The 13,879-nt window shown below is 41.9% G+C and overlaps 1 protein-coding gene across 15 annotated transcripts in view; it reads left to right on the top strand.

The window, feature by feature from the left end:
* TBC1D32 (TBC1 domain family member 32) overlaps window positions 1-11,585 on the top strand; it is a 166,211-nt gene extending 154,626 nt beyond the window's left edge. For all 15 annotated transcript variants that reach the window (XM_034765784.1, XM_034765775.1, XM_034765781.1 and 12 more), the window contains one exon: window positions 10,153-11,585. In XM_034765784.1, coding sequence (XP_034621675.1) covers window positions 10,153-10,272 — 120 coding nt within the window. In that variant the 3' untranslated portion in view covers window positions 10,273-11,585. The remainder of the gene's footprint in view (window positions 1-10,152) is intronic.
* The last annotated feature ends 2,294 nt before the right edge of the window (window positions 11,586-13,879 follow it).

Below are 13,879 nucleotides of genomic sequence, written 5' to 3' on the forward strand. Positions count from 1 at the left end.
ACAGCCTTCACCATGAGCCAGTCCACTTCTTGCCGTCCCATGAACTGCTCTGCTCTACGAGCTGCTCCGCTCATCGACCTGTGAGCTGCTCCAGCCGACCCTGCAAATGTTATACCAATAGAATAAAAACCAGCAGGATCTTATTAAGAGGGATAAGGCAAAGATGCCACATTTATTGTAAATATAATGATAAAGCAAAAGGTAAAAGTAAACAACGTTGTTTGACTACTTATTCCTATTACTACTTATTCCTTATACACACACACACACACACACGCATATGTATATATAGATTCATTCACACAATCATTCATTTAAGTTCTGTATAGTTACCTGCCTAGAAGTTGCTCATGCCAAGTTACTGGCCAGGTATCTTGGTCATGAGGATGGAGCCGAGTCTGTGTCAGGTGCACCTGATGCTCCTGGAGGTTGGCGTCAGAACCAGAGACTCAAAGTCATCAGTCTTGAGAGTCCATTCTTATACGAATTAATTTCTATGTTAGTCTATGGGAGCTGTTTCATTCTGCTGTTGCTGACTCAATCAGGAGATGGCACATTCCTGGGAACATTCCTGGTGGCTCCAAACTGTCCAAAGTTTGTGTTTCTCATCCTTCCAGGTGATGGGGTGGATCCCAGTTTACCCTCCGGGGGTTGTCTGGTCATCCACTTGACACATTCTTGGGCCGATGGATACTCCCTTTCTAGGCTGGCACCTCCCTAACCATTCATATATATCAAGCATTCATCAGCATACATTCCATATCTTAACCATATTTTAATTTACTGTCTCCACCACTTTCGGGGTGTGTTCTAATTCATTTGAGACTCCCGGCCCTTTAATCACAGACAGTGGGGGTCTGTCCTAGGAGCCATTGCTATTACAATGAAGTGAAAGTCACTTAACAGCTTATAGTGTTTGTTTACATTGTATCAGTTACTTCAAGAACAAAGTCAATTAACTTGTTTGTAAGTTTTACATAGTAATAAAGTATCTTTCACAGGATAGATACAATCAATGGTTTCTACAGACAGTAGCTTACAAGTTTTAACAGAAGACCCAAGAGATTTTTGTACTTGGTGAAACTGTTGGATTTTAAAGTGTGGGGGACAAATTATGAGGGGGTCACTGTCACTCGGGGGAATCACTGTTAGTACCTTCTTTAATATCCCTACACAAATGGCTCCGCTCCACTCACCGACCTGTGAGCCGCTCCAGCAGTCCCTACAAACGGCTCCACTTGCCATCCCTTGGGCCGCTCCAACCGTCCCTGCAAGGCTCCGCGCCGCTCGCTGCTCCTCCAGCTGTCCCCACAAACTGCTCCGCCAGCCGCTTAGCAATATAGCTTCAGGCTCCCCCACTAGTTAACAACGCACTCAGTGATCTCAGCTCTTAGTAACTTTAGCTCTTTCGTGATTTCAGCTCATAGTAGGGTAGCCCCAGTGCTGGTGCACCATTGGCCCAAAGTGAATTCATCTCAGTAGCCTGTAACTAGACTCCTAATGAAATCAAAGTTAGCTCTGACATTCAACAGTGGAGAGAAGAATTGGTGTTTCAGGCCCTCAAAGGGGGACCATACCATCAGGTACAAATACCTGTCCCCATCCTCTCTCAATTCACTGAGTTGTGGAACCCATGTCCCTTGTCTAGCGAGTGCTACTTAGGTGATGGTGAGACCCACTGTCATAAAACAGTTTCACTGTCCTTGATTCACATAATCAGGGTAACGACACTTTATTCCACCTGCCTCAATAACAGAGAAACTGGGGATCCCACCCCATCCAAAGTAACCACTATCAGTTGCTGTTGTCTCATGCCAGGTGGGTGGGTGTGCCTATGCAAACAAGATCAGCCCCTGGAGTTCTTTTCCACACTCACCATAATTCACCACCAGATGTCAGGGTAGAGCTCATTCTGACTCTGCTTACACAGTAATAAATACTCTTTGCCACTTCTGACCCAAGCCAGGACCATCTCATCGCCAACCACCTGCAGATATATGAGGATGGTATGGTCACCCATGGGCACCGCCCCCCATACCATTCCCACCTTACTGGTCATACTGGGATCCATGGGCAATGTATAGGACTGAAAACCGCAGTCGCCCTAACCAGCCTAGGTCCAGAACATCCTGGTCCCCTTCACCAACTGTCCCGGCACCTTCCGAAACACAAGAGGAAGTCACTGAGGAACCTGAGGACACAGCCAAACATGACACTTTGCTGCCTACTCACCTCTCATCTTCGACACTGGACGAAACCATAATGTCCCCCACACACACACCAGGGGGGATGATTTCAAATCCTTTCAGGACCTCTTCAAAAGGGTTGTTGAATTCCTGGACATTTCATTGGCTCAGCTACCAGAAGCCCAACACAAGCTCACAGACATACTCCAGGCATCCCCTTTGGAAAAGATAGCTCTGCCAATTAATGATGCAATCCTGGAGCCTTCAAAAATAGTCTGTCAGACACCGGCTACAGCACCACCCTCATGTAAAAGATCTGACAAAAAATATTACGTACCACCAAAAGGCGTTGAGTTCCTATTTACACACCCGGCACCAAACTTCTTAATAGTAGAAGCGGTCAACCAAAGGGGGGAAACAACACCAGTCTCAAACGACACCATACGATGAGGACAGGAAAAGGCTAGACCTTTTCAGGCAGAAAGCTTATTCTTCAGCTACACTTCAGTTCCGCATAGCCAACTATGCTGCCCTGCCAGTCAAATATACACACAAATTGCTCACCAAAATGTCAACTTTTATTGAAAATTTACCAGATAACAAAAAAGTACAGTACAAGGCAAACTTTTCTGAAGGGTCTCATCTCCAGGACAGCACTCCAGCCCTCCCTTGACTCGGCCAGACACAACCACATGATCCATTGTGATATCTGTGGTCATGGGCTCCACCTCTCCGGGTTCCCAAGGGAGGTTCCAGGCAACGGTCGAGGACTTACCCTTCAAGGGGCGGAAACTATTTGCAGACAAAACCAATGTTGCATTACACACCCTTAAAGACTCAAGGGCAACCTTAAAAACCCGTGGCATTTACATAACTGCAAACAAAAAGAAACAGAGCAGGTTTTACAATCAGAGATTCCGGTCTACGCCATACTCTCAGCCCCAAAGACAGTATGACCAATGGCGTAAACAAAAACAGAACAGATGTCAGCAGAACCAAGATCAGTCTTTGACATCTCAACAATCCACCTCTAAAGAATTATTTTGAAGGTGTGGTCAAGGGCACGAGACCACCACACACTCTGACTCCAGAACCAGTCCCCCGCCCATTTGGAGACTCTGTCACCATACTACCCAGTCTGGAACACCATCACGACAGACAAATGATTTTTAGAGATTATCCAGAAGGACTACTCCATCCTCTTTATTTCTATCCCGCCTACCCATCCCCCTTCTTTGTTCCTCTTCAGGGACCCCTCTCATGAGCACTTGTTACAACAGAAAATAAACCACCTCATGCAATTAGGTGCCATGGAACCTGTACCATTGCAGCATAGGGGAGAGGTTTTTATTCACATTACTTACTAACTCAGAAAAAGACTGGTGGGTGGAGACCAATCCTGGATTTATGAAAACTCAACAAATTTGTGAGAACACGTTTAAAAATGGTGACTCTGGCACAATAATTCCAGCATTAGAGAAAGGAGATTGACTCTCAGTCCTCAACCTTCAGGACGCTAATTTTCATATTACCATCTACTCGTCACACATAAGATTCCTGAGAGTCACCCTAGGGAAACAGTATTTCCACCACAGAGTACTACCCTTCGGCCTATCCACTGCCCCAAGGGTTTTTTTTTCCCCAAGGTTCTTGCTGTCATTTCAGCTCACCTATGCTGACACGGAGTACTGATATTTCTATATCTGGATGACTGCCTCATACTGGCACCAACACAGCAAGAAACTATAAACGCCACACAGAGCACAATAACACTTTTCACAAACCTAGTATTGCAAATAAACATGCAAAAGTCCACATTGGTTCCTGTCCAAAAGTTGGAATTCAGAGGAGCCTGTCTCGACTGTCTAACAGTAATAGCAATGCTACCCCAACAACGCTTCCTCACCCTAGTCAACCTAATTTCAACAGTGAGGGAAAGCCCACAAACATCCGCCAGAACATGATTACAATTCTTGGGGCACATGTTGGCAACAACATTTGTCGTCAAGCATGCCAGGCTCCACATGAGAGGCTTGCAGGCCTGGCTTTGAACAGTGTATATACTGCACAGACACTCTCTCAACAGATACCTCATAATGCCACAGAGAGTAAAAGATTCATTAATATGGTGAACACAACCAAAGAATGTCTGCTCAAGAGTCCATTTCCAACAAGGAACTCCAACCATGACAATCATGACAGAGGCTTCCCTAATTGGTATGGGGAGTACATCTACTCAACAATACGGTCCAAAGCCGCTAGTCCCCAGTGGAGTCCAACCTGCACATAAACTTACTGGAGCTAAGGGCAGTCCGAAATGCATGTGATCACTTTCTCCCTCTAATCAAGAACAATACAATCAAGATCTTCATGGACAATGTAGCATGCATGTTTTATATAAACTGCCAAGGGGGAGCATGATCATGTACAGAGGTGATATGCCTTTGGAAATGGTGCATCACCAACAACATAGAGATATTGACATCCTATCTGCCAGGATGTCAGAATACAACAGTGGATGTACTAACCCGGGATTTCTCACAACCCACAAGTGGTAGATGGAGCCCAAAACTCTCAACTCTGTATTAAAACGATGGGGGTTCCCCACCACAGATCTATTTGAAACAGCTCAGAATGCCAAGTGCCCACAATATTGCTCCAGAGCGGGATTGGGATACCACTCCCTAGGCGACGCTCTCCTCCTAAAATGGGAGGCGCCACTGATGTATGCATATTCTCCGACCCCACTCCTAAGCTGAGTCATTCACTAGATCAAGCAGGACAAATCCAGGGTCATTCTCATAGCACCCACGTGGCCCAGACAAATGTGGTTCCCATACTTGCATCAGATGACAGACTATCCACAAGTTCCATCAGAGTACACTTGGCTATTATTGCCTCCTTCCATGACAAGGTGGACAGGGTCACCATATTTGCTTACCCAATAATTAAACACTTCCTTAAAGGCATTGAGAACACTTATCCGACAATGCTAAACCCTACACCCATGTGGGACCTCAACCTTGTTCTACAAGGACTCATGGGAAAACTGCTTGAACCCCTTGCAACTTGCTCTTTGTTGCACTTATCCATGAAAGTGGCTTTTCTCATTGCCATCACGTCCACCGGATGGATGGCAGAACTAGGTGCCCTAATGGCATACCCACCTTATAAAATATTCTTTAAAGATAAAATAATCTTATGACCCATCCTAAGTTCATATCCAAAGTCACCTCCCCCTTTCATTTAAGCCAACCCATTTACTTACCTGTATTTTTTCCTAAGCCATATGCGGACAGGTAGAGGTCCTCATTGGATGTTCTCAGAGCATTAGTTGTTCTCAGAGCATTAGTTTTCTACATTGAAAGAATAAAAATATTTAGAAAATCACGTAGACTATTTGTTTCCATAATAGAATGCTCGATGGGTCAAACCATCTCAAAACAGAGACTATCCAAATGTATATCAGGATGTGTCCATTTGACCTACCAAAACAATAGTCTACAGCCTCTCCCAGGACTTCACACACACTTCACCAGAGCAATAGCAGCATCTGTGGCCTTTCTCAATAATGTCCCTATCACTGACATTTGCAGAGCGGCTACCTGGGCATCAGTCCATACTTTCATTAAACACTATGCTTTAGAACAACAATCAGTGTCAGATGCTCACTTTGGAATTACTGCGTAATCCACTATCAATAGAGCAACTCCAAAGCCCCTCGCCTCCACTGAAGGGCACAGTCACCTAAAGTGGAGCACCCACAGGGACACTCCTCAAAGAGCAAGAGAGGGTTAACCACCTACTGTAGTAACTGAGGTTCTTCGAGATGGTTATCCCTGTGAGTGCTCCACTGTCCTCCCTCCTCCCCTTTACTTCAGAATTTCAGGCCGATTCTCTGAGGTAGAGAAGGAACATGGGGACAGTTGGCTGCGCACCGCTATGTAACCGCTTGGAGTAACACGAGACGGCTACGGCGCGTGCGCAGCCCAACCGGGCACTGCTACCACAAATCTCCGATTACAAGCACAGGGCATCAAAACACCTAAACTGGAGCACCCACAGGGACAACCATCTTGAAGGACTTCGGTTACTACACAAAGTGAATAACCCTATCTTCCACTAACCTGTTCTAGGTCCCAAGATAAATACTTACCACCTCTATGAATAGATTAGCGAAAGAGACCTAGAGTCTTTACTCAAACAGAAGCAGTACTCGAGACTCTGTTTCACTCTGAAATAATGATCTTCAAGAAGAGCTCCAAATCTAGGCAAACAAAAGGGATTTCTTCAACTTTCTGTTTCCAGATATGGTTTAGGGATGTGAGGTGGTTCAGTACATTCAGTTTTATTGATTATGAGGGATTTAACAACTGTTTAATGTAGAGTGTCAATGTGTATGTTAGGCATGGGAGGAAGTTTTGCATTCGATGCCTTTAAAGACCCTATTCGCCATTTGTGGAGATGTCAGTGAGATCAGGAAGGTTTCTTGAGAGGTCCCACTTAATCCTTTGATCTAACACTCACCAAAATGGAAGGATTCTCTGGCTCCTACTTATTCTTTCGGATCTCAGAGACAAAGTATAGCTGCTCAGATCCAAGATACTAAGTCTGCTTCATCCATCCAGAACCACCTCTATTGAATCAGAGCCTTTGTTGTGAAGATCTTCCCTTCTTTAGGTGCAACCTAAAACCCAGGCAATTCATATTGATCAGTCTCTCTCTTACTCAGCTCCTACTTCCAATGGTTCAGGGACTCCAGTTTCTTCATATTTGCAAGAATCTTCCTCCCAAATCTTCCCCAGCCATACGGGGAACAAATTTGTCAGGTATAGGCCCTTATGTTCAATGTACTGTTTATGGCTCTTCAGACATAAGACTTCATTTTCTGGCTACTTGACATCACTTAGGAGCATCCCTGAAGGAGTCTAGCCAACAGAGAGGCTTAAATTGAAATCTAGGTAGCTGAGGTTCATTCCAGAAAGATGGAGATTATTATGTAGAAGGGCTCCAATACATAATCCTAAAATAGATACATTTAGAGTCCATTCTATTAGAGATATAGTCCCCTCCAAGACTCATCTCCATAATATATCCATATTAGGTTCATTCTGTTAGAAGGTCAGTGTTTTCCAAGAATTTATCACACATTGGTATCTGAGATACTGAGGTTATTGTCCATATTTATGGAGATATACCTATCTCATAGAACTGGAAGGGACCCTGAAAGGTCATTGAGTCCAGATCCCTCCCTTCACTATCAGGACCAAGTACTGATTTTGTCCCAGATCCCTAAGTGGCCCCCTCAAGGATTGAACTCACAACCCTGGGTTTAGCAGGCTAATGCTGAAATCACTGAGCTATCCCTCCCCCAAGGAAGTAACCCAAGTAGCTAAGACCAGTTTATAGTAACTTGTGTCAGATGTTGATTTTATTGGCTGCTGCTGTATGTCTGAGATTTGTAAGGCTTCAAATCACCATTTGAAATTACATTTACACTTTTACTCAGCAATGCTCTCTGATTCTGAAGCTAAATTGGATGTTTGTTTTCAGCGGGAGTAGGCAGCCTTCTTGAGTTAAACGTCCCTTAACCCTCCCCCCAGGGAATGGCTTCCGCTTGCTACCTCCTACAGTGGAGTTCTTCAGGAAGAAGCAAAGTGTACTTAGTAACTGGAATTCTCCAGAAGATTGTATAATTACACAACTGTATTCAGTGGGGGCTTCATCCATTCCAGAGCTTTGAGAGGGGATGTGTCTTGGGAAGCACAATCCAGGCCAAAGCTCCAAGGAGCACTTGGGGATTGTGCCTGCTGCACTTTCCCTTAGGATAGTAGAGCATTTTCCTTTCTCTGTGTCTAGCTGATCCACTGGCCAGTGTGTTGGTGGGGAAGGCTATGTCTCCTCTCTCTTTGAGGTGTCTTGCCACCCCAGAATTACTTCAATCAACAGGTCTTGTGGTGCTTCCTTAAGTGCAAGGTCTTTGATTATCACTGGCCCTTGCATGGGGGCTGGGGCAAAGCTACTTTTACCTTTCCTATTTCCATCCATCCACATGAGGGGCTGGATACTCTAGCCCACTGCCTCTGCAAATCCACATTTACTCTCCATCCTTCTCTGAATCTATGGTGTATTATAGCTAGTTTAGATGAAGCAGAGGGGAACTGGGAATGGTTACAGGGATGGGGCCTTTTGTAATCACAGTTGGTCAGCTTTTACCAATATGTTGGTTCTTTGTACTGGTGTATGTGCATCCTCTAACGGTCAAACTGATTTAGGATGTTTCATGGGTCTTGTCATGCTACAAAGAGGTTCTGTAATGTGGGTCTGGAGAGGTAATATATCAGGTACCTTTTCTTTCTTCTTTTTAAGGAACTAAGATGGGTTCCTACTTGGGAATGTAAAAGGAGTTTAACTCAAGGACCATTTTATTTCAGAAGTCAAATATGGCCATGAAGTGTGGTCAGTAGGTACTTTAATTAGCTTCTTATTCTCCCTTGCATAAAATATGCAGAGGGACTCAAAACAGTTTTGCACACTGTTTCAAAGGTAGCTGAAATAAACATTAGCTGGAATAATTAATAACAAATGCAATTCTTTTATTTAGTTTCTATTAGACATACAGTATAGAGCATACACACATTTAATCAATACAAACTTGGCTGCCTGAAAAAGGGAGTTAAACTCCTCCTACAACAGGTTCCTTTTTCCTCCAGTGCCTAGTGTAATCCTCTCCCATTCCAGATATGCAAAAAAGATTCCCCAAACAGAACAAAATTGTGCCCTTGTTTGCACTTGTGAGGAGGAGAGGAAAAGGGTAAGGACATCCTTAGACCCTCATTCAAACAGGAATGCGCAGACTTTCGGTTGGTAGGAAATTGTGCTTCATGGGCTCAGCTAGGATGACCAAATAGCAAGTGTGAAAAATTGGGACAGAGAGTGGGAGTAATAGGTGCCTATATAAGACAAAACCCTGAATATCAGGACTGTCTCAATAAAATCAGGACATCTGGTCACCCTAGGCTCAGCAGACCACTAGTTAGGGGAGATGCTCAGCTAATGCTGGTGACCAGCCTGTATGCCATGTGGCCTAGCACTGTCTAGCTCCTAAATGCTTGTTACAGCATATGTTGCCTTAGCAATAACACTGCTCAGCAGATGGTCAGCACACAGGTTGTTCCTGCTCTAAGCAGTATCAAAGTGTACCAGAGTTTTTTTTTCTTGGTGTCCCTGTTGAATCCAGCTCTACTTTTGGTTTCTTTTTGCAGAGGATACATCTGCCAGCATCCCTCTCCCTTGTCTACCTTGTCAGTCCCATGGAAGGATTTGGCCTGATGATCTTTTTTTTCGAACAGACTTATTTTGCCCTGTTAAATATGGACATGAAATCCAGAGCTTTATATAATGTTCTTTGTTGTTTATGATGTGATGAAGCAAAAGTATCTTAGCCTGCTTTAAAAGAGCATATTTTGAAGATCAGTGTTCATAATTGGCTTTTAAAATATATAACTAGTACTATTCTCCTAGCTGGCTGTTAGCAAAAAGGGTGGATCAATGTACTGGGAACCTATTCATTATACCTAGCACATTAACAACCTTAGGGCTTCCAGAGCTAGTATACGCTTTGAGAAAAGTGTGTTTTTGTAACCTGTCATTTTCTATTTAAGGCTTATTTTGTATTCCTTGAAATCATCAAATGGAATGCTCTCCTAATAGTGAAGAAATGGGTTCAGTCTGAAAAAGCCATTTGTTAGCAAATTTCTAATTAGGAAGAGCTGTCTGAACATGAGCACACTGATTTTTCACTTTTAAACAAAGGGAAATAGAGTATCTGTTTGCACTATAAAACACCAAGGCAGTGACATGCAAAAGTAAAATAAGCTACCTTGAAACGTCTAAAATTCATTATACTGTAATAGTGCATCTTTTTTCATAGCTAATCATTTTTTTTGTGTGTGTATTTGTGCAGGAAGAAGCACTCCATAGATTTCGAGTGAGTGATTATTTAGAATACATGGAAAGCTTGGAGGCAACCTACAGGCCAGTGTTGCTGAGAGACATGAGGAACATTAGAATGCAGAGCACATAGATCAAGCAAACAAGCATTTCATCTTCAAGCTTTAGTTAAGTTCTGAAAGGGAATGCCGATTGTTTTATATCAGTCTTCATAACAATTCATGCTGTGGAAATACACATATGTTAAAATCCATAATAAAGTTTTCAGAATAGGTTTTCAAGGGGACATCATCTGAATTGGATCAACTGAAAAATAATTAATTTTTCCTGTATGTATTGCCTTATTTTTATTTGGTAGATTGCTTGAGAATCTGCCCTTAGCTAACGTCAGGGTCTTGTTTGTATTCTCTGGAAGCTGTTCCCAAACTAATACATTTTGGTCATCTCCTACCCACACCATCTTACCTAAAACTTTAAAATTCTGCACAGGTCTGGCAATAAGAAGCAGTACTGAGAATAATCACTTGGGTATCCTGTATTTATGTGAATGGGGATGAGCAAAAGCAAAGCAGCTTTCCTGGATGCAGCTGATCTGACTTTGTGGTTTGATTGAGGAAGAGTAGTTAAATCCAAGTGGAACGAAGGACTGATACTGCCCTCAGCCATAATGGTTTTAAAAATATTTCTATACCATAAATATATATTTGTAATCTTATATGCTAATTTTATAGTCTCAGAATGTATAAATGGGACGGCAGATTATTAAAATATGCATTATTCAGTACAGTCATTTTATTGATTGGCTTGACTTGTACATATTACCATTATATAAAACCTTGCACTAATAAAAGCAAGGTAATTCTGAGGTAAATAAATGAACAGTGTGGATTACTCTTCTGTCCGATCTGGAGTCAACTTCAGAAAACATGTCAAAGAAGATGAGTGTGACATCAATTCTGGAAATTAGTTGCATTTTTATACAATGATTGATTTCAACATTCTGAAATGTGTGTTTTGGTGTGTATAAGCCTGCGTTTCTGAAACATAAGTCAAAATAATTTTGTTATGTATCACTAATACAAAAAATGGCAATTAATCTAAAATACTTTTTCCAAAACAAATGTTCATTAAGGTTCATTTACTTGTTTTATCTTTTCTGTTCATTGTGACTTCAGACAGTTAAAATACTGACTTGGAAACTGGAGTATATAAAAATAATTCCATTACAATGTAACCTATAGTTCTGTTATTACAATAGCATGGCAAGTCTATAAAAAAAAAATTCAGTGAGTTAGCTTGACATACTGGACTTTTTGCCCCAACTGATATGAATTTAACAAAGGAGTCCTAAAAATGGTACTAAAAGCACAAGAACTACTTTAAAATTACATTTTCCAAACTTGTTTCCCAATGTATAATAAAAGTTTATGGTTCCCTTTCTTTCCATTATACTGGGGAGTTATTGTATTTGGTGTAGAGAATCTTGCTGTGCTTTGTTACTGTTTTTAAAAAGCTGCATCACAATAACAGGAAAAACTGAATAGAAAAAAGGGGCTATAAATTAATTTTGAAACGCTCTCTCCCTCTCTTGATTGGGATCTGACGAAAAATGAAGCAGGTAACAATTACACTGCAGAAATCTGAAGTCATCTTATGCTGAGAGGCCAAATTTTATGTCACCAGGGAAAGTCTTGTGACTAAATATACAACAGTTTAATTAGTTGATAACAGCTGTAAACTGTGCCAACTACTGAGAGTCTTTTTCACCTTAATTTTGTACCATACACATCCTCTGATTTTAACAACTGAGTCAAGACCAAAAATGAATGTCCAACAGTTTCTTGGATTTCTAAGACTTAAGTACCATGTAGTTATGAACGAAGGCTTGTGCTTTCCTGGAATAGCAAAGGAATTGGATTTTCAGTGCTTACCTGCTGGTAAGATCCCAAAGGCTCTCACAGCTGGGATGCTCCCCCAGGTATCAAAGGGAGGAGACAAAGCAGAGCACTGTTCAGCTACTCCATTGAATTTGAGATATACAGTTTTGTGCTCTGTGCAGACTCACTAGCAACAGCCATTGCTCTCCACCCTTCCTGTAACTATGTGGGTTACTCATATGTCCATAGTGAACATGAGGTTATAGAGTCTCCTTTGGCTAGTTCTCCATTGCCTTCCCCATTAACATATTAGAAAGATGGTATTTTGGCTACATCTTGCCCTAGCCTGCTGCGAGAAGACTGGGTGCTAAATGTTAATTTTTGCTAGTGTGTTTATAGGTGATGTACTCTGGTCAATATTTGCTCACTTTCATTCCACAGTGAAATCTAAAAGAAGAGTTTTCACCTGTACTTAGAACAGGAAATGACTGTGGGGCAAGCTAGCAAATGCTGACTTGTCAAAGGCTAAGTGGGTACGCATGGATGTGCTTGCATATGCAGAAGATGAACTCCAATTGGAACTTTATTTGTGTACATCAGTAGGAGAAGGTCATTATTTTATCTCATTTAAATTCAGAAATGTAACTTGAATGTACCAATTTATTCCAGATTAAATAATGTGTATCTTGTTCCAGTTTTCCGTCCCTGATAGACAACTATTAGTCTTATAACTGTGGATGATGTACTTACCTGCATACCTCCAAAAACGGTTCCCTGTTTTAGCCAAGTGAGGGCTGTGTGCATTTGTGATCTCAGCCACAGCTATTCATTTATACATTGTAGTTTTGAGCATTTGTATATGCATTCTTTTTTCCATTAGATGTTCCTTAGACAATACAGAGCCAATAATAATTTTGATCAAATTGTTTTGTTGTAGGCTAAATATGGAGTAAATGCAGAAAGGTTATTAATTATTCTTTTTTTAAGCAACATTTTAAACACCAAGACAACTAATGTGAAATGTTGAAAGATGATCTGGAATATAATCACATCTTTAAATCCATCAAACCACAAGGAGTCAGACTTGAGAAAACGACCCCTTACCCTTTACAAAGTCTGTGATTCAGTGGACGAGAAGGAGACATCTCCTTCTGACTTTCTAGACCAGGGTTATGATCAAGTGACAAAAGCTGCTTCTCTTCATTTAGAGGGACTTCATACCCCAGTTTCTCCACTTCAGTAACAAGCAGCACCTCTCTCCATCTCCTCTTCAGGATGGAGAGAAATCTCGTCAGAAGGAGCTTCATCTCCTATTGCTTCTCATCGGTAATAGGACTACCAGAAACCATCATGTCATTGGTGAAATCTTGTTCCCATTGAAATCAGTGACAAAACTCCCATTGATTTCACTGGGGCCAGAATTGCATCCTGTTTTCCTTCATTGACTTTGAAGAATTGGTTTGGGAGAGAATTGTGTGGGTGCACTTGGGAGAGATTCCCAGAACCCTCTTTCCCCTGCCCCTTCGCCTAAGCCATAATCTGGCCCTAAAGATCAGAAATTTTTAAAAAAGAAAGCAGTACAATCTTTGTGCACTAATTTCAGTCACCTTTCTGAAGTCAAGTCTTGCAGCAGTGATCAGGATGTTGAGCCAATAAGGAACATTAGCAGCTACGTGACATGTTCCAACTGAACACTGCAGTAGTCCCACTAGTAATTACAGAACATCAGATTTGTATTTCACTAAAAATTATTGTTCTGTTAGCAAACAGGTTGGCTTTTTACCCAACATCTGCTAAATCAGCAAAGGATTTAGATAGAAACTGAAAAGTTTAAAGGTCACAGGATGATGCCAGGTTGTCTAT

The sequence above is a fragment of the Trachemys scripta genome, chromosome 3 (genome assembly GCF_013100865.1).
Source record: "Trachemys scripta elegans isolate TJP31775 chromosome 3, CAS_Tse_1.0, whole genome shotgun sequence".
Taxonomy (NCBI): domain Eukaryota; kingdom Metazoa; phylum Chordata; order Testudines; family Emydidae; genus Trachemys; species Trachemys scripta.